Raw genomic sequence first — 18174 nt, forward strand, 5'->3', positions numbered from 1 at the left:
GTGACCAACTCCGCTGCACGACCTGGCTGCACCCGCGCACCGGGGAGCCCGTCAACTCCGGCCACATGATCCGCTCAGGTGGGCTTCGGGCCGGCGGCGAGGGGTTGAGGGGGACGCGCGCGGCCGCCCAAGTTTGACCGACTTTCCCCGCGTTTCCGCAGACCTTCCCCGCGGCTGGGAGGAGGGCTTCACGGAGGAGGGCGCCAGCTACTTCATCGAGTGAGTGAGTCGGGGCCAGCGCCGCGCGCGCACCTGTGCCGTGGGGGTCCCGCCTGAGCCCCGGCCGGCGCCCCCTCCCTCTCCCGCTCCCGGCGCGCGGGTCCGGGCGAGTTGGCGCGCACCGCGCCGCGGCCGCACTCTGTGGGGTTTTGTTTGCCGGAGTTGTGTGGCGGGCTCCGGGACGGGGGCGGGGTGGGGTGCGCGTCACCGTAGAGGGGCCCAGGCCGCCTAGGGGATCGGATTGGGACGCCAGAGCAAGGGCCGGACACGCCTCCCCCGCCGGGCTAGAGATGGGCGGGGGGGGGGGCGTGGAGTGGAACGAGGGTCTCGGGGTGTGCGGGGTTGTGGGGGGGAGGCAGAGAAGGTGAGAATCTCGTTGGGGAGGCCTTCCTCTCGGGCCGCCTCTCGTGGACGGTGGCGGGGAGTCTGACCTGCACCCCTGGCCTCTGGTCTGCGCGCGGCCTGCGGGGTGAGGGCAGGAGCAGCCGGTGGACCGATCCCCTTCGTGGATCCCGCCGGTACAGCCGACGCTTCTCCTGCGGAGTCGGGGCGCCCTACTCGACCCCCCACCCCCCCAGGCTACGCGGGTCTGCTGGGTCTGTGAGAACCAGAATCAGGGCAGCGCGTGCGGGCGCCCTGGAGGCTCTAACACTGGTGCGGTCTTTCCCGCTCTGCCAGCTCACCCGCGAGCTCCGGGAGGTCACAAACTGCCTTTGATCCCTTGCCCCAGTGCCTGGCATCGCCTTGGCGCTTGGTAAATGTTTGTTCGCTGAATGAATGAACCAGCCAAAGGTCTGGGTCCTGGTCTGAGTATAGGGCTGGGTGTGCTTCAGGGGACTGCGAGTCAGAATTCATCTGGTCAGCAGCTTGGAAACAAGGTTAGTGTGGAGTGTGGTACCTGAAGAGATGCCCGGAGCCTCTCCCACCTGTTTGGGTTCTTGCACAGTGATTGGAAAGCTGATGGGTGAGATTTAGTCTCACTCCTCAAGGAGATTGTAATCTGGCCTGGGGAGGGAAGTGAGCAGCAAATAAACAAGAGGAATATTAACGCTGATTACTGTGCAGAAAATGAAGGTGAAGTGATGTGGACTGCCCGGTGCCTGGGCTGGATTGGGAGGTCAGGGATGGAGCTGAACAGGTGGCATCTAAGGTGGAATTTGATGAAGGAGCCATCCTGGGATGATGAGGGCACGCTGCAGTTCAGGAAGAGGGAGCAGCTAGTACACGGGCTCAAAGCACTGAAGAGCGTCAAGTTCAAGGAGCAGGAAGGCCATGGGAGATAGTGACATGAGAGAGGGCACAGGTGAGAGACAGGTACATGATACAAGGCTTTGTGAGTCCAAGTAGGGAGTTTCTAAACCGTATGCTAAGCCCAGTGAGAAGTCACTGAGGGTTTTATTTGAGCAGGGGAGTGGCATGATTTGGTTTGCATTTTTAGAAAGATCACCTGCTATGGGGAGGTGGTAGGTGGGCTGCTGTCGGGAGGCCGGAGGGTGTCAGCAGGTGGTTGCTGTAGTCAGGTGGGTTCCTAGTGGCCTGCCTTCGAGAGGGAGCACTTGGATGGAGAGTGGTATTCAGTGGTCACGAAGTCATACCTGCACACCTTCCCGATGAATTGAATGTGCTGTGGTGGTGACTCCCAGGGGCTCCAGCGCCTGTGGGGATGGCTCTCATATCCTTGAGATGGGAAGGCTGGGGCAGGAGCAGGTTTGAGTGGGGAGAATCATGAGAGCTTTGCCCTGAGATGCTGGAGGTGAATATATTAGTAGATGGATAGCTCATGGGAAATGCATATTATGGAAAAAAAAACTGTGCATGGATTTCCAGATTTTTGTTATCTAGACGTATCTTTTAATTCCATCTTCCATGAACTTTCCGAGGTACCCTTGAATGAATCGGAAGTTTTGGGGAGAGCAAGGCTGAAGAGATGCACCAGAGTATAACAGATGTTATTCAAGGCCTTGGGATCAGACGAAATCACCAGTGAGATAGGATAAGAAAGAGGAGATGACCCCAGCCTTGGGACAGCGCAGTGTGTAAGGTTGGGAGAAGAGGCGAACCCAGCAGATGAGAGTGAGCAGGGCCGGGAAGGGGGAGAGCCCAGGAGCCTCGCTGGAGGAGCTGGAAGGAAAGATGTGGGCTGAACTCATGGATCAGGAGGGATGGGCAGATCCTGTGCTGTGAAGAGGACTGAGACCTCAGCTGCTAACGGGAAGGCATGGCATGAGGGGAGTTCTCTTTTAAGTGGGAGACTGTAGGGCACATGTTGTTCTGCTGGGAAGGGTCTGGAGGAGTGGGAGAAATGAACTGAGACCGGAGAGTCGCTGGAGCAGTGTTTCTGAGCCGGTGGGATGGGGACAGACGGCTGTGGTCTAAGCAGCAGGTTCCTCACCTGTTTGGTAGGAGGAAAGGCTGCGAGTGCCATGAAGGGCTGGTCACAGCCCAGCTGGGGTCCTTTGTGGGGGGTGGTGTGGGGGTCTCTAAAGGCTGTCGTGCTGGCCCCTCCATGGTAACCATCCGAGAGGTCCCTGGTGGTTATTCCATAGCCAGCTGTGGTTCCCTATTCCTGAGAGCCTTGACCAAGTCCTCCCAGGCCGTGGGAGAGCTGTATATAGCGGTGTTAGAAGGTGGGGAGCCAGTGTGTGTGGGGGGGCTATTTCCTACCTCCTTATGTCATGATTTCTTGAGCGACTTTATGCTTTGGGAGTGGTTTTTCTCCTTTTCCCCACATAGAAGCTGCTTTGCTTTGCTCTGCTTCCTGAGACTTGCCTTGTGCTTTTCTGAATGAGTGAGTTTTGGGGAGAGGGTCCTCTAAGGAGCTTCAGTAAAGTTTCGGGAGGCACGCCCTGGCCCAAGCAATTTTATTTTTCCTCATGGGTCCTTGGACAGGGAAGCCCTGTGAGATGTTCAGGGTGCATCATTGCTCCTGATACTTGGCAGCTGTTTTAGAACCCTCCAGAGACCATTTCTTGCACAGAAAACCTTGAGCTTGGTGGTGGTGGGGGGGGTAAGGAGGGGTGGGAGGTGGGGTTTACTGTTGCTTTCTGCACTTTGGGTTCAGTTCTGCATCAGTGAGGGGCAGCGTGGGGACTCTGTTCCCAAGTCTCCTGATCCTGCACTGGTGATGCTGATGTGCCCTTTAGGAAGACTTCTTTCCCAGAGGTGCCTTTGCCAGGTATAAGAGTAATTGCAACAATGCCGTCACCAGTAACAGCACCTGTAACGGTGGTAGTCACAATGCAACAGCCTTGTCTGAGACCTTCTCTGGGACTATGCTGATCTAATTGTCACAGCAGTGTGGGAGGCAGGGACTGTTGCTAGTCCACAATAGGACTGGAATAGGGTCTGGAAACCGGTAGTCATCCTGGGTGCTCCTGCAGTGAACAGCAGGTGTATACCTTTACCTTCTCTCAGCTTTTCCTTCTGACGGTCCCCAGAGGCAGCTGGGCAGTGCTGCTTCCCCTTGTTTGGATGAAGCTGAGCTCTGTGATGGCTCAGTGACTTGGCCGTGGTGTTAGTTGGGACTAGAATGTGAGTCTTCAGTCTGTAACCACAGACCTGTCTCTGTGGCGGGTGTCCGTCTACTGACATGATAGTAGCCGTGGTCCAACATCAGGTCTTGGGTGGGACCCAGGACTTCCTGCCCATGGCTCTGTCAGACTGCCCCCCGCCCCCAGCCTCTCAAGGCCACACCCCTTCTTTTCCTGGGGCCTGGGGTGCCTTGGAAGGGCAGGAGCCCTTGGTCTCCAATGCTGACTGGTGGTGCTGTGTGTCTTATTAGTGAGAAATGGAAGACATCAGTAATCACTTAGTAAACACATTTTAGCAGACACAGCCTTTTCGCTTTCTTTAAGATTTATTTATTTTATTTGAAAGAGTTAGAGAGGGAGAGACAGAGGAAGTGGTCTTCTATGTGCTGGTTCACTCCCCCTAATAGCCACAATGGCTGGGACTAGGCCAGGTGGGAGCCATGAGCACCACCCTGGTCTCCCACCTGGGTAGCAGGGGCCTAAGTACTTGGGCCATCTTTTGACTTCTCAGGCACATCAGGAGGGAACTAGATCTGAAGCAGAGCAGCTGGGACTTGAACCAGTGTCCTGATAGAGAAAACCAGCATCACAGGCAGCAGCTTAACCTGCTGTGCTGCAACACAGGCCCTGCGGCCCCAACAGATGAAGGCTGGCGGGGCGGGGGGGATCTCCTAAAAGAGGCGTGGGGAGCTGGAGTGCTACACTGAGCTGCTCTTCCGGGTTCATGGAGCCCCACGGGCTGGGTTCTCGCTACATCAGGCTTTGAATAGGTCATGCGTCAAAAGACGATGAGTGATAGGAGGGACCCTGTCCCACGTGGGCCAAGGATGCTCCTGGAAGACAGACATCCTGTTCCTGGTCCTGAGACGCTGGTCCTCAGCCAGGGCTGGGCACTGCATAGGCACTTGGCAGGAAGAAAAGCCGAGCAGCTGGGAACGGCCCGTCGAGGCTGCCGCGTAGTGGGTGAAGCCACTTGTTGTCGAGCAATGCTGCAGGCGGGAACCTGGCCAGCGGTGGCTCCAGCAGCCTCGTAGCCTCAGCGTAGTGCATCTCTTGGCCGTTGACAAGGCCCCTTGCTCCCTGGCTGCCCGACTTGGGTATCATCCTTTTGATTTGGCTCCAGGGTCCTGGCCAGAAGCAGCTGATTGCACAAAGTCCTTTCTGGCTTCAAGTTTCTTTCTTAGCTTTGTTGGACTTTCAGGGATGTCTTGTCTAAGTTACATTCTCCTCTGGGCACCTGCCTCTAAGGTAGGGCAGGGAGATTCTTGGCAGAGACATTTCTGAGGCTTGGAGTGTGGCTGGCCTTGCCCTTGTGAGTCCTTTGGCCTGAAGCAGGTCCTAGAGGCAGGATGAACTACATAATTTTCAGGGCCCCAGTGCAAAATGAAAGCGTAGGAAAATTGTGCCATTGAAAGGTACTAAAGCAGAAAATGTTTTCCTTTTTCTTTCCCTCAGTTTGACACGGCTTTTCAAAATTTTACTATTTGTCATTCTAAATAAAGAAAAATTAAAGTTCTGAATGATTAACATGAAGTTTATGGTTCATCTCTCTATTGTGGAATGTAACATCTTAAATATAAACATCAGGGTAATTACTTGCTATGGTGAATCACCTCTCCCAGGCCCCACTCTGAGAAACTGCAGGGCATGAGTGCCCATGTCCAGGCCCCCAGGCAGGGGCAAAGAGCGGGGAGACCCAGCAGGGCTTGGGGTTCCCGAAGGCTGGGCGTGAAGAGCCTGTCCTGTGGACCAGAGGGAACAGGGATGAGACAAGGACCCTATTTCTACCTCTGCGAGGGTTACCCTCAAGATGATGCCAAGTTTGCAGTGCATGTGTTTTGTCTTCAACCTGTCTTTAAGTCTGAAGTTAAAGGGAGAAAAGAACTTGGGAAGTAAACGTGGGGCTCCCAGCCAGCTGTAGGCATCAAGCCTGGGCCCTTAGGGAAAGCCAGTGGGTACTGACAGTCCAGGAGGTGGCCCTCTTGAAGTCACCATCATCAGGGACCAACTTCCAGGCCACCCCCTCGGAAGGGGTTTGTCCTGGCCATCATGTCTTCTTTCCCAGACAAAGTTGAACTTGGTGATACTGAAGGTTGTCCTGTAGCCGGCCAGCCTGTTGGCTGTTTCTTGTCAAGGTACCCCTGGGAACTTTGTTTCTGGCCCGGAGGTAGCAGTCACATGTGGACTTTCTAGCAGCTTATACGTATTTGACCTGGAAATCCTGGAGCCTCTCGTGGTTGAAGGTTAAGGAGAGGCTCTCCTGGCCTTGCAGGTGTTGGCACAGGCCCATGCTGCACGTTTCATTTCCTGGTGGTTTATCAAGGGTGAAAGCAGGTTCATGTGTTAATGTCGGGTTCTGTGGGAAATGAGTAACAGGGAACGTTGTGTCCAAAGCCAAGGATTAAGAACGGTGATCCCTGCGGCGGCCTCGGCACAACCCCCAGAAGGATCTGGGAAGGCTTCCCCGAGGAGAACATTTGCAAGGTGTTTCTTAAGCCTCTTTCTGCAGGGGAGAAGTGAGCTTCATGTGTGTGAAGGGCTGAGTGTAGGTACTGTGGCCTGGTGGCACGCTTCCCACTCTCCTGACATCTGCGGGAGTAGGTCTGGGGCCTCCTGAGTAGGGCACTGTGGGAGAAGGACGTGGAGGCGAGCTCGTCAGGGTGTGACCATTTGTGAGGCCTGGCTTTCTCTGCCTTCGGAGGACAGCCTGGTTGGGGTTCTTTCTGCCCAGCGCCAGGCTGCAGCATCTTGGTAACTGCCACGAAGTTGTAAGGATACATTGGCAGGGGAGCGCGCGTCGGGTATGGTTCTGTTTGCCTGTTGTTTTCAAATGGCTGTCAAAACATTTGCTTTTCAGTTGTCTGAAATGAGAAGCGTTTTGAGCTCGTGTTTGGTTGTTTTCGGAGTGCGCCATCAGCGTTGTCTGGTTTGAGTCTTGCGCTTGTTGCCTTGTTTCAGTGCAGAAAGTCAGGCTGGGGGTGGGGGGTGTCAGGGGCCTTCCCTGGGGTCACGGGCTGTAGAGCTGCAGCTTGTTTGGAGCTCAGGGCAGAGGCCTGGGTGTGTTCTTCCCCCAGACCAGGGCTTCTCGGGCCTCTTGGCCACAGATCGAGGGACAAAGAGGGTGGGGCTTGCTGGGGAGGCCCATGGCAGAAAGTGTCTTCCAGGTATTGCTTCAGTCTGAAAATTTATGCGGGCTTTGCTTTCTGCTAAATTTTTTTTTTTTTTTTGACAGGGAGTTGCAGACAGACAGAAAGGTCTTCCTTCCATTGGTTCACCCCCCAAATGGCCGCTATGGCCGGCACACTGTGCTGATCCGAAGCCAGGAGCCAGGCGCTTCCTCCTGGTCTCCCATGCGGGTGCAGGGCCCAAGGGCTTGGGCCATCCTCCACTGTACTCCCGGGCCACAGCAGAGAGCTGGACTGGAAGAGGAGCAACCGGGACAGAACTGGCGCTCCAACCGGGACTAGAACCCTGTATGCTGGTGCCTCAGGCAGAGGATTAGCCTAGTGAGTCACGGCACTGGCCTCATCTTAATTTTTGTTCAGTCCCCCTACCATCCTTTCAGATGAATACTTTGACAAGATGGGCCAGGCTTCTTAGTGTTTTCCATAGTAAGACTTTTTTTTTTTAAGATTTTATTTATTTGAAAGACAGAGGTACAGAGAGAGGTAGAGAGAGCGAGGTCTTTCATCCGCTGGTTCTCTCCCCAAGTGGCTGTGATGGCCAGAGCTGAGCTGATTTGAAACTAAAAGCCAAGAGCTTCTTCTGGGTCTCCCACATGGGTGCAGGGGCCCAAGGACTTAGCCATCCTCCATTGCTTTCCCAGGCACATTAGCAGGGAGCCGGATTGGAAGTGGAGCAGCGGGACTTGAACCAGTTTTCTTATGGGATGCTGGCACTGAAGTCCAAGGCACCACAGCGCTGGTCCCTCTGTAGTAAGACTTTGAGATAGAGCAGGGTGAGGAGATCCCTTGGGAACTTTCCAGCTGCAATGTTGATGCACTGTGGGCCCTGAGAAAAGCAATGCAGTTGTCTTAAGATTTCAACACTGATGTGGTCTTTCGCTTGGCAACTCCAGCATGCAGAAGGAGGTGGTGAGCATGGGCACTGGTGAGTGTAACCAGGCAGTGGCTGAGAGCACAGCTCTGTAGTCGTACTTCCTAGATTGTAGTTCAGCTCCCTGACCTTGGCAGGTCACCTACTTCTTCACCAGTGAACCGGGATTCAAGGTGAGGATCATGTGACTTAACTGATTGACTGGACTCAGCAAATGCCCGGCAGACATGCACTCCTCTCCTGTACATCCACATGGCTTTGAGGGTGGCTGGAGACGTGGGTTCTGAGTCCCAGTCACATTGAGCTGCTGCAGGAGAAGCCGGGAGCCCTTGAACTGGGTTTGCCTAGGTCCAGTAAGAACTGCATAGCCATTGTGGAATTAAAAGGATGTCCTTATTCTTGGGAAATACGCACTGAAGTATTTGCTCTTTAGTGATTATGGGGAAAAATTGTGTGCATGGGGGAGGGGTGGGTGACCAAGCATAGGGGATAGATTTTTTAAATATTTGTTTGAAAGACAAAGTTGGAGGGAGGAAGGGAAAGAGGGGTGGGGGGGGGGAGAGGGAGAGGGAGAGTGAGAGGGAGAGGGAGAGAGAGAGAGAGAGAAATCTTCCATTTGCTGGCTCATTTCCCCAAATGGAGGCAATGGTCAGCGATAGGTAGGTCAAGGCCAGGAGCCTGGAACCCCATCCAGATCTGCTACTTGGGTGGCAAGGGCCCAAGCACTGCTTTCCTATGCACATTAGCTGGGAGCTAGATCATAAGTGGAACAGCCAGAATGCAAACTGGCACTCATCTGGAATTCAGCATCACAGGTGGCAGCTTAACCTGCTGTGTCACAATGCCAGCCCAAGATTCATTGTTAATAGGGGGAAGGTTTAGGTGGGGGCACACAGAGTTCTTTGTGCTGTTCTTAGTTTTGTGCCTTTTCTGTAAGTTTGCAATATTTCCAAGTAAAGGTTTTTTTTGTTTTTTTGTTTTTGTTTGTTTGTTTTGTTTTTGTTTTTGTTTTTGACAGGCAGAGTTAGTGAGAGAGAGAGAGAGACAGAAAGGTCTTCCTTTTGTTGGTTCATCCCCCAAATGGTTGCTATGGCTGGTGTGCTGCGCCGATCTGAAGCCAGGAGCCAGGTGCCTCCTCCCAGTCTCCCAAGTCGGTGCAGGGCCCAAGGGCTTGGGCCATCCTCCACTGCATTCCCGGGCCACAGCAGAGAGCTGGACTGGAAGAGGAACAATCTGGACAGAATCTGGTGCCCCAACCGGAACTAGAACCTGGAGTGCTGGCGCTGCAGGCAGAGGATTAGCCTACTGAGCCACGGCTTCGGCGGGTAAAGTGTTATTTTAAAAACAACACTGTAGAGTAGGTGTTGTGGTACAGCAGGTTAAACTTCCTGTTGGGACACCTGCATCCCATATTGGAGTGTGGTTTGAGTCCTGGTTCGAGTCCTGGCTACAGTGTTTTTGATCTGGCTTCCTGCTACAGTACCTGGGAAGCAGTAGATGATTGCTCAAGTACTTGGGTTTCTGCCACCCCGTAGGATACCTGGATGGAGTTCCTGGCTTCTGGCTTTAGCCTGGCCCAGCTCCAGGTGTTGTGGCCATTTGGGGAATGACCTAGTGAATAGAAGACCTGTTTGTCTGTCTCTGTCTCTGTCACTCTACTTTTCAAATAGATAAGTAGATCTTTAAAAAATAATAATATAAAAAACCCATGATATAATCTTGTCTGTCAAAGACTGGGCTGTCCTTGGCCACAGGCAGCTAGTTGAGCCGCAAGGGTCTGATGGCCAAGAGCCTAGCATAATGGGTGTGGGGACGGCTGCTGGTTTACCTCTTTCCTGATCATTTACAGGGCTGCGCGGCTGCGGCTCTCTAATCCAGGCAGCCATCTGGTGATCAGCTCTGACCACTGCAGGACAGACCTATTATCTGGCCTTTCCCAGGTCACAGGTGTCAGTGATAATCTTCATGGTGCTTGATAGTTGGAAACGCATTCCTGCCTTTTAAATAACTGTCTTCATTTTGCAGAGCAGGCATTTGAGGCTGAGGATGGTTATTAAAAGATCCCCTTAGGGCCAGAGCATCATGGAGGGGCCTGGAACTTGAACCTGAATCTTCCTGGCTCTAAACCCTGTGTGACTTCCACCATGGTGTGGGATGCCTCTGACTCTTATCACTATTCTCTCTGTTCTGAATCCTCCCTATGGGTCTATCCCCAAGCTGGTTCTCTGCACCTTCCCTGATGGCCCTGAGGCAGAAGTCCCCTTGCACTTTACCCTGGGTCTCTCTCAGAAAGTCCCCATAGGACAGAAGAGTGATGGGTGGGTGGTCCCCAGGCAGGGTGGGGACAGATCCCTGGTGCTCTGGGGAAGTGGACCTCCTTTAGCTGGGGCACCCTCCTGTCTGCCTCCCTCTACTCCTCCTACTCCCAGATGTCAGCTGACCCCAGCTTAGGGGCTGATGAGCCTCTTAAGCCTGCTTAGAGCCAGGCTGTCTTTCAGGTCCTGCCAAAAGTTTGTGTCCAGCGTCACAGCCAATGTTCTTGGGGGCTTTTCCTGCCAAGGCAGAGCCTTCACCTACTCTAAATCTGACAGCTTGGAGTTAATGAGTAGTCTCTTCCCAGGGCTGCTGGCTACCCCTTCTGCTGCCTGCAAACCCTCTGCTGTGCAGGGAGGATGGGCAGCGTGCCTGGGAGAGGCAGAGAGCAGAGGTCCCATTCCTGCCCTGTGCCCAGGCCCCTGGCTACACCTCATCCTGGTTGCTCTCCACCTAGGTAAAGTGGGAGATGAGATGTCCTCTCCCCTGGAGGGGTGGAGCCAGAGCAGTGGCTCGGATTCATTCAATAGCCTCTGTGGTATTCGTAGCCTCTCCACTGGCAAGCGGAGTTGCCCATAGCTGTCCCCAGATGGAGCCATGGGCCACCTTGAGAGGTGAGCTCCTCACCGGAGGGAGCTGGGTGATTTAGGTCAAGGATCCACCTGTTCTGACAGACTCTGATTATAAACATACAGTTTTTTTTTTTTTTTTGACAGGCAGAGTTAGACAGAGAGAAAGGTCTTCCTTCTGTTGGTTCACCCCCCAGATGGCTGCTACGGCTGGCACGCTGCACTGATCCAAAGCCAGGAGCCAGGTGCTTCCTTCTGGTCTCCCATGCAGGTGCAGGGCCCAAGCACTTGGGCCATCCTTATCTGTCTTCCTGGACCACAGCAGAGAGCCGGTCTGGAAGAGGAGCAACCAGGACAGAATTTGGTGCCCCAACCAGGACTAGAACCCAGGGTACCAGTGCCGCAGGCAGAGGATTAGCCTAGTGAGCCGCAGCGCTGGCCAGATGCAGTCTTTTTTATAAGAGTTATTAATTTTTTTAAAAAAATTGAGAGGTAGAGCTACAGACAGTGAGAGGGAGAGACAGACAGGTTTTCCTTCCAGTGGTTCACTTCCCAGATGGCCGCAACGGCCGGAGCTGTGCCGATCCAAAGCCAGGAGCTTCTTCTGGGTCTTCCACGGGGGTGCAGGAGCGCAAGCACATGGGCATCTTCTACTGCTTTCCTAAGCCATAGCAGAGAGCTGGATTGGAAGAGGAGCAGCCGGGACTCGAACTGGCGCCCATATGGGATGCCAGTGCCTCAGGCGGAGGATTAACCTACTGTACCACGGAGCCGGACCCTAAGATTTATTTTTTATTTATTTGAAAGGCAGAGTTAGAAAGGAGGAGAGAGAGCTTCCATCCACTGGTTCACTCCCCAAATAGCCATAAGCCAGGCCAAGCCAGTAGCCAGAAGCTTCTTGCAGGTCTCCCATGTAGGTGCAGGGGCCCAAGCACTTGGGCAGTCTTCTGCAGCTTTCTTGGTCACATTAGCAGTGAGCTGGTTTGGAAGTGGAACAGCTGGATCTTGAACCAGTGCCAAATGGGATGCTGGTACTACAGGCTGAGGCTTAACCTGCTAGCCATAATGCTGGCCCTGCACATGCAGTCTTCTTGCTGGGTGCTGGGGAGAGAAACAGAGGTCACCATGTTAGTCTGCCTTCTGGAAAGGGCCACAGGCCATCTGGACAGTTTTGGGGGGCCTGGGTTGGGGGCTCCTTGGGAACAGGTGCTTTGGAGGGTCAGTGAGGAAGGCCAGGGAGGAAATGTGCAGGAGTTGGAGCCGGGGAGGGACATAGTGCCTGTGTGAGATTGAGACTGGGGCTGGGTGAGGACTGAGGACAGGCCCTGGGAAATCCCTCACTGGTGGCCTGGCTTCAGGGTCTAAGGCTGCCTCCAACACCCAATGGCCCCAAGTGTTGTTTGGAGAACGTGGTTTCTGGAGTCCGAGTGCAGGGTTGAAATCCTTGCTCTGCTACCAGCTCGGGTGTCTTCATCAGTTAAATGGGGACTGCGATTTCCCCCTCCCTCAGAGCAGTGCCTGGTGGCTTGTGCATGCTGTGTAGCAATGAAAGTGCTATCCTAAGGAAGCCCCTTCCTAGGGTGACACGTGGCACTGTTGTGCTCTCTGGGGACTTCCCCTAGGGTCTGGCTAGCCTGAAGGAAAATTGTGCATGCTTGAGACTTGTCTTAAAAGGGAAGCTGGGCACTAAATGGTTGATGCTTAAGACTCCTTGCCTGGAAAGCTCTGGGCGGCAGTGCTAGGCCAAAGCCCCAAATGGGAGCTCAATCCAGGTCTCCCGTATGGGTGGCAGGGACCCAGCTGACTGAGACATCTGCTGCCGCCTCCCAAGGAACAGAGCAGTCTGATATGGGATGCAGTCTTTACTGCTAGGCCAGACACCTGGCCCTGCCAGTTGTCCTAAAGATGGCCACGTTTGGTTTCCACTCTGTCCGTGCCCCATCTCTCGGGGTTCTGATGTTTGCAGTGCCTGACAGGGCTTCTAGCTCCCTTAGGGGGAGGCGGCCACTTTGGTGCCTGCATTGGGACACAGAATGAGGTGCAGAGAGGGTAGAGCTGAATTTCAGCAGTGTTCTAGAACGCTGAGCCAGAACCTCCGGGAGCCAGTCTGCTACACATTGCACAGGTGCCTCGGAGACGCTGAAAGTGAAACTGTCTCTGAGCTTCCCCATCTGGGTAACAATGATGTTCTTTCCCACTCTGGTGTTACTTGAGAATTCAACACGGCAGACTTGAAGCTCCTGGCTTGAATTGTTACTTGGCACCTAGTAGGTGCTCAGGCCTTGCGAGTCTCTGGTTACAGGAGGCTGTCTGCATCGTCGGGACTAAGCTATGTGACAGACCTGGAGAGCGAATCGGCAGGCACAGCTGTCTATTCGTATCCACTCCACTTCCTGGGAAGTGGAGCCAGATGCCTAGGCAGTTCCCTTCATTGCTTTCCTCAATGGAGCTGAGGAATGTGCTGCCCTCGCCTCCTGCCCCAATGATGCCGTCAGTCCCTAAGGAACAGTGTGGCTGGTCCTGTGGATGACCGCTGCCTGCGGTCTGTGTCTGCCTGGGGGGACACAGTGACCCTCCTGAGGGCAGAGGAGGGCTCAGGTTTGACGGGTCTTGCCAGGTGATCGGTGTTGACAGCCAGGCACAGCAAGCAAGCTGCAATTAGGTGGAGAGTGGGAGTGCTGGGTCTGGGAGGATCCACGTGTCCCAGCAGACCATGGTGGAGATGAGTAGGTCAGAGATGTGTGTCTGGCATCTTGGCCTTTCCCGAGCTGGTTCTGGGGGATATGGTGACTCAGTCCTGTGAATAGCTCACCATCTCCCTGGGGACCGAGGCAGGGCCAGAGGCAGTGCTCAGCCAAGTAGGTGTGGCTTGATTAGACAATTGAAATGACCCTCCCCAGGCTGGCAGACCTAGGAGAGAGAGGGTAGATTGGCATTGAGAGTAAATTGGGGTCTCCAGGGTGAATGGGGGAGGGAGGCCCCAAAGCCAGTGGTCAGGAACCAAGTGAGGAGAAATGAATCCCTACCCTCTACAATAAAGTGTTTGGGGAGAGATTTTTCTCCACATTTTTAACCTGATGATATGGGGTGGGGAGGATGAATGCTGTGAAACTAAACACCCATAATCACTGTACCATTAATGCATTTCCAGAGGGAATCGGTGGTACCTGAAATTACATCCATTTACTGAGGCTTTGAATAATTACATTTTTTTTTCACCTTCGTGTGTGGGTGGGAGCTGGAGGGAGCTCAGTCGGCCTCTGCTGTGACTTTTCCCAGCCTTCCTCACCTGCAAATGCGTGGGTGGGTTTGTGTGTTGGGCACCGTATGGTTTCTTTGGGGGAAAGTTATTGGCTTCCTGTTCTGTGAATACATGGATATTCAGATTAGAGCCCCAGATAAGTCTTCTGATTCCCCAAGGTGCCCAGCGAAAGGAGATGCAATCACTGTGTCGTGAGGTGATCTTGCTGGCTGCCTCCTTGAGTTAGTAGAAAGCTCTGAGATTTTGCTCTTTCTCCTTCAAGCACCCTGCTTTGTGCTGGGTTCTGGGTGCAGCTCTGCTGTTCCCACTGCACACTTCAGATGGGGCAACTATGGGGTCTGGGTGAGCCATAAGCTTGGATGCCAGACTTTGTGGTTGAGGAACTCAAACAGGTTTTATAAGGACCCCTGTTGTTGTCTGTCCCATGGGCCTTTTGCAGAGATTAAATGAGATTGCATGTCAAGTACTTAGCTCCCAGAACAGATTTTAGCATTTATATTTATGAGCGCAGATATTTTGTCTTTTCTCTGCAATGGCTGTACTGGTCCAAACAGATCTGGGTAATTCCTTGACTTTGATCCTGCAGGATTCTTCTGACCTACACAGAGGGCACCTGTCTGTGCTGTCCAGCTGGGTCATAGATTCAATTTCTGGCATCTTCTACCAGAGTTGTTGAGTGTCCTGGAGGGTTGAAACAAAGGGTGAAAAATGTCCAGCTTTCCTTGCTGTTTTTAGCCACAGCTGCTTCCTAATTGTGACCTTGGCTGTGATTGCTTGTGGGCTGAGACAGTTTGGGTATCATTCTAGCAAAGATCACGTCTGACCTGAGCCCTAGCTCACTTCCTCCTGGGCAGGGAAGAGGAAGTCCCAGTGCCGATGGAGACTGGATTCAGTGTAGAATTTTTGTAGCCGTGTTGGCTGTGTCCCTGGTACCCTATTTGTTATTCTCTGGTGGGGGGTGGATATCAGGGAGCTGGCGAGACAAGGCGTCCCTGTGGTTTCTGGTGGTCACCTGGTATGTGATTAAGGGTTGGGGTAAGGGTGCAGGTGCCACACAGAGAGGGGAGTGCTCGGGAAGGGTATAGTTCAGGGACTGGGGGAGTCGGCCAAGGCTGGGGGTATGGGTTCTTGTGAGCTAGGGTGGGGAGGAGGGGGAGTGGATGCTCACTTGGGGAGTCCCTTCATGTGGCAGATTTTCACCGAGCACTTGATATGTGCGGGGCACTGGCCTGTGGGTGCCAAGATGGGTAAAGTGGAGTAGAAGAAACAGCATGGAAGGGCAGACTCGCCTGTGGTTAGGAGCATGGGCTCTGCTGACGAAGTGCCTGGGTTTGCATCTCATACCTGCTCCTCACCAGCTCTTGTGATTCTGAGCAGATCTCAGTTATTTCATCTACAAAACGGGGATAATAGTAATTGTGCTGGAAACTAAATGCGATACTACAAAACACTCAGGGCAGTCTTCAGCGTAGGAAGCACTGTTGCGTGTTGGCTGTTGATTAGCCCTAAAATGTTAGTGCGATGGTGGGCATCTTGTTTGTTGTCTTCACTGCCCTGTGACTGCCTCCCAGAACGTATCTGGGACACAGCAGTCCCTCCATTAGTGAACCGAAGCACCACCGGTTTCCTCAGGGGACTTGGGAACCTGCACTGCGGCGGGGACATAGATGTGTCCCAAATGAGAGGACACTGTGCAGATAACTAGGGGAAGCATGGGACCATGGGACTGGGGGACATGGAGGAGGCCTGGCCAGGGAGGGCTGAGGGTGGGGGGACAGGCCCCAAGCTGGATGTTGAAGAGCAGCAGGGGTTTGTTGGTGACAGGGGAGTCTGGGTGCTACAGCAGAGGATGTGACTGTGTGAGGACACCACACGGTCAAGGACATGGGGAGAGGAGATAGAGCTTCCTGCTGCTGGCCATGAGGGTCCCGGGCAGGTGTTGGGAAAGAAAGTGGAATACAGTGGGTGTGGTGGCCGTGCCCTGAGACCGCACAGTAGGTGGGTGCCTGTGTGGGACCCCACTGGGCAGGTGAGGATTAGCCTCCCAGCGAGAAGGGGGCAACACACCGCAGCCTGGCAGCACTCCTAAACAGGTACAGTTGGGCTGGGCTGTGTGGGTGTCCGAGGGGTTGCCCAGCGTCTACCTGACGCCTGGAGGTGAAGTAGCCCCCTCACTTTCACTCACAACCGGGGCCCTCCAGGTAGATTCCAGAGGTCTTCACACCGGTGTACGGGAAGCCTGCTTTGCAGCCTGGGCAGCGGTGGGACGGCGTGGGGGCCGCCAGGAGGAGAAGGCCAGGGTGGAGTTAATGAAACACGTGGATTTATTAAAACCAAAGCAAGACTGCGGGACAGAATCCTCTTTGTATTTAGGCCCTCGCTCCCCCCCAGTTCACCGTGCTTCCTTAGTGATCTGATCCCGACACCTTTGCCAATAGAGAGGCAAAGAAGGCTAGCAGGGAAGCTGTCGCTGTTCTCAGGCCTTTGGCACCGGCTTCTGTGGTTGATTGCTGCGCAGGCTCTGCCGAAGTCCTTCTGCAGGATGTTTAAACTTTAACTCCGGGGCCGGGCATGACGAAAACCATGACCGTGACGTTCGCCAGTGTGGGAGGTGGGGCCGTCTACACCGTGGCGCCTGGTGCTGTTTGCCTGTCAAGAGGATGCCCAGAGGCGAGCAAGAAACCCTGCCCTGGGCAACCACTGTGCTGCTGTGGCGCCATGGCCGTGGCCCCTGGTGATCCGTGCTGCAGGCACAGAGAGCTGCAGGTACCTGGAGGGTAGAGGTCTTCATGGGTGACCTCCCTGCACTGCCTGCTTCTGGTGGACTGGAGCCTGAGCACGCGTTTAGGATTGGCCGGGGGCCTCTGGCCCAGCCTGCAGGAGTGCACGCCCTGTGCTGTGCCTGCAGCCCTGAGGCTGGAGGGAGGGGCCAGGGCCGGGGTCTTCCTGAGCCTCTGCTTCTTCGGCAGGGTGGCGCCAAAGTTTTTTTTTTTTTTTTTTTAAGATTTACTTATTGATTTGAAAGGCAAAGTTACAGAGAGAGGGAGGCAAGACAGGAGAATCTTCCATGTGCTGGTGTGTGGAAGAGGATCCCATGGGACCCCGTGAAACGCTGCTTGGAGGGCTCTTTCTATGATGACGCTGTTCACACATTATTTGCCATAATCCTCATGATACCCTAAAATGTCATTGCTCCCATTTTTAAACATGTTTTTATTATTTTCATTTTATTAGAGATATCTTCCATCTACTTGTTTAATCCCCAAATGCCCATAACTGCCAGGGCTGGGCCAAGCCAAAGCCAGGAGCCCCCAGAATGCCATCTGGGCTTCCCACTCTGAGTGGCAAGAACCCAAGGACTTGAGCTACCTCCCAGGATGCACATTAGGAGGAAGCAAGAAGGGGAGCAGAGTGGCTGGGACTGGGACTGGCACTGCATGGGAAGCAGGTGCCCAAGCAGTGGCTTAAACCGCCCACCCCTATTCCTCCCATTTAAAGGTGAGGACAGAGGGTCCCAGGGAGGCTGCCAGTTCAGGGTCACACAGTGCATCCTGGCTTCCCACCCGTCAGTCAGCTTATGTATAGCACAGCACATTTACATATTCATTCTTTCACCCTTCCCAAGAGACCTCCAAGGTGGTTTGTCAGGATTCTGGCTCACACAGGAGGGGCTGAGTCTTAGACCCCGAGTCCATTGCCAGTCCATTGAAGGAGTTCCTCCCCCCACCCTGAGGAGCCAGGGTTCCTCCCAGGCCAGACCTGATGCCTCGCCACCTTCCTTCCTGCACAGTCACGAGGCCTCCCCCCTTGATGTGGCTCTCGAACTTGCATGCACAGGCTGAAGCTTGGTGACGCCAGTTCAGTTTGTCCTTGGGTCTGTCCAGTACAAGCATCTGGAAATGTCCAGGACTACCTGGCATTATGCACGTTTCCAGGGAACTTTTTTTTTTTTTTTTTAACGATTTATTTTTTTGAGAGGCAGATTACAGATAGAGGGAGAGAGAGGTCTTCTATTCATTAGTTCACTCCCCAAATAGCCACAGTGGTCAGAGCTGAGCCAATCTGAAGCCAGGAACCAGGAGCTTGGGCTGCTTGGGCCATCTTCCACTGCTTTCTCATGCCGTAAGCAGAGAGCTGGATCAGAAGAGGAGCAGCCAGGACACAAACCAGCGCCCATATGGGATGCTGGCACCACAGACGGAGGCTTAGCCTACTACACCACAGC

At 54.0% G+C, this 18174-nt stretch overlaps 1 protein-coding gene across 7 annotated transcripts in view; it reads left to right on the forward strand.

Annotated features, from left to right (window-relative positions):
- The window catches only part of PLEKHA7 (pleckstrin homology domain containing A7), a 222922-nt gene that overhangs the window by 1029 nt on the left and 203719 nt on the right, over window positions 1-18174 (forward strand). For all 7 annotated transcript variants that reach the window (XM_070072882.2, XM_089328143.1, XM_051833953.3 and 4 more), the window contains exons 2-3: window positions 2-78; window positions 162-219. In XM_070072882.2, the coding sequence (XP_069928983.2) occupies window positions 66-78; window positions 162-219 (71 nt within the window). In that variant the 5' untranslated portion in view covers window positions 2-65. The remainder of the gene's footprint in view (window position 1; window positions 79-161; window positions 220-18174) is intronic.

Source organism: Oryctolagus cuniculus, chromosome 1 (genome assembly GCF_051225735.1).
Source record: "Oryctolagus cuniculus isolate XC-2025 breed Fujian yellow rabbit chromosome 1, ASM5122573v1, whole genome shotgun sequence".
Classification (NCBI taxonomy): Eukaryota; Metazoa; Chordata; class Mammalia; order Lagomorpha; family Leporidae; genus Oryctolagus; species Oryctolagus cuniculus.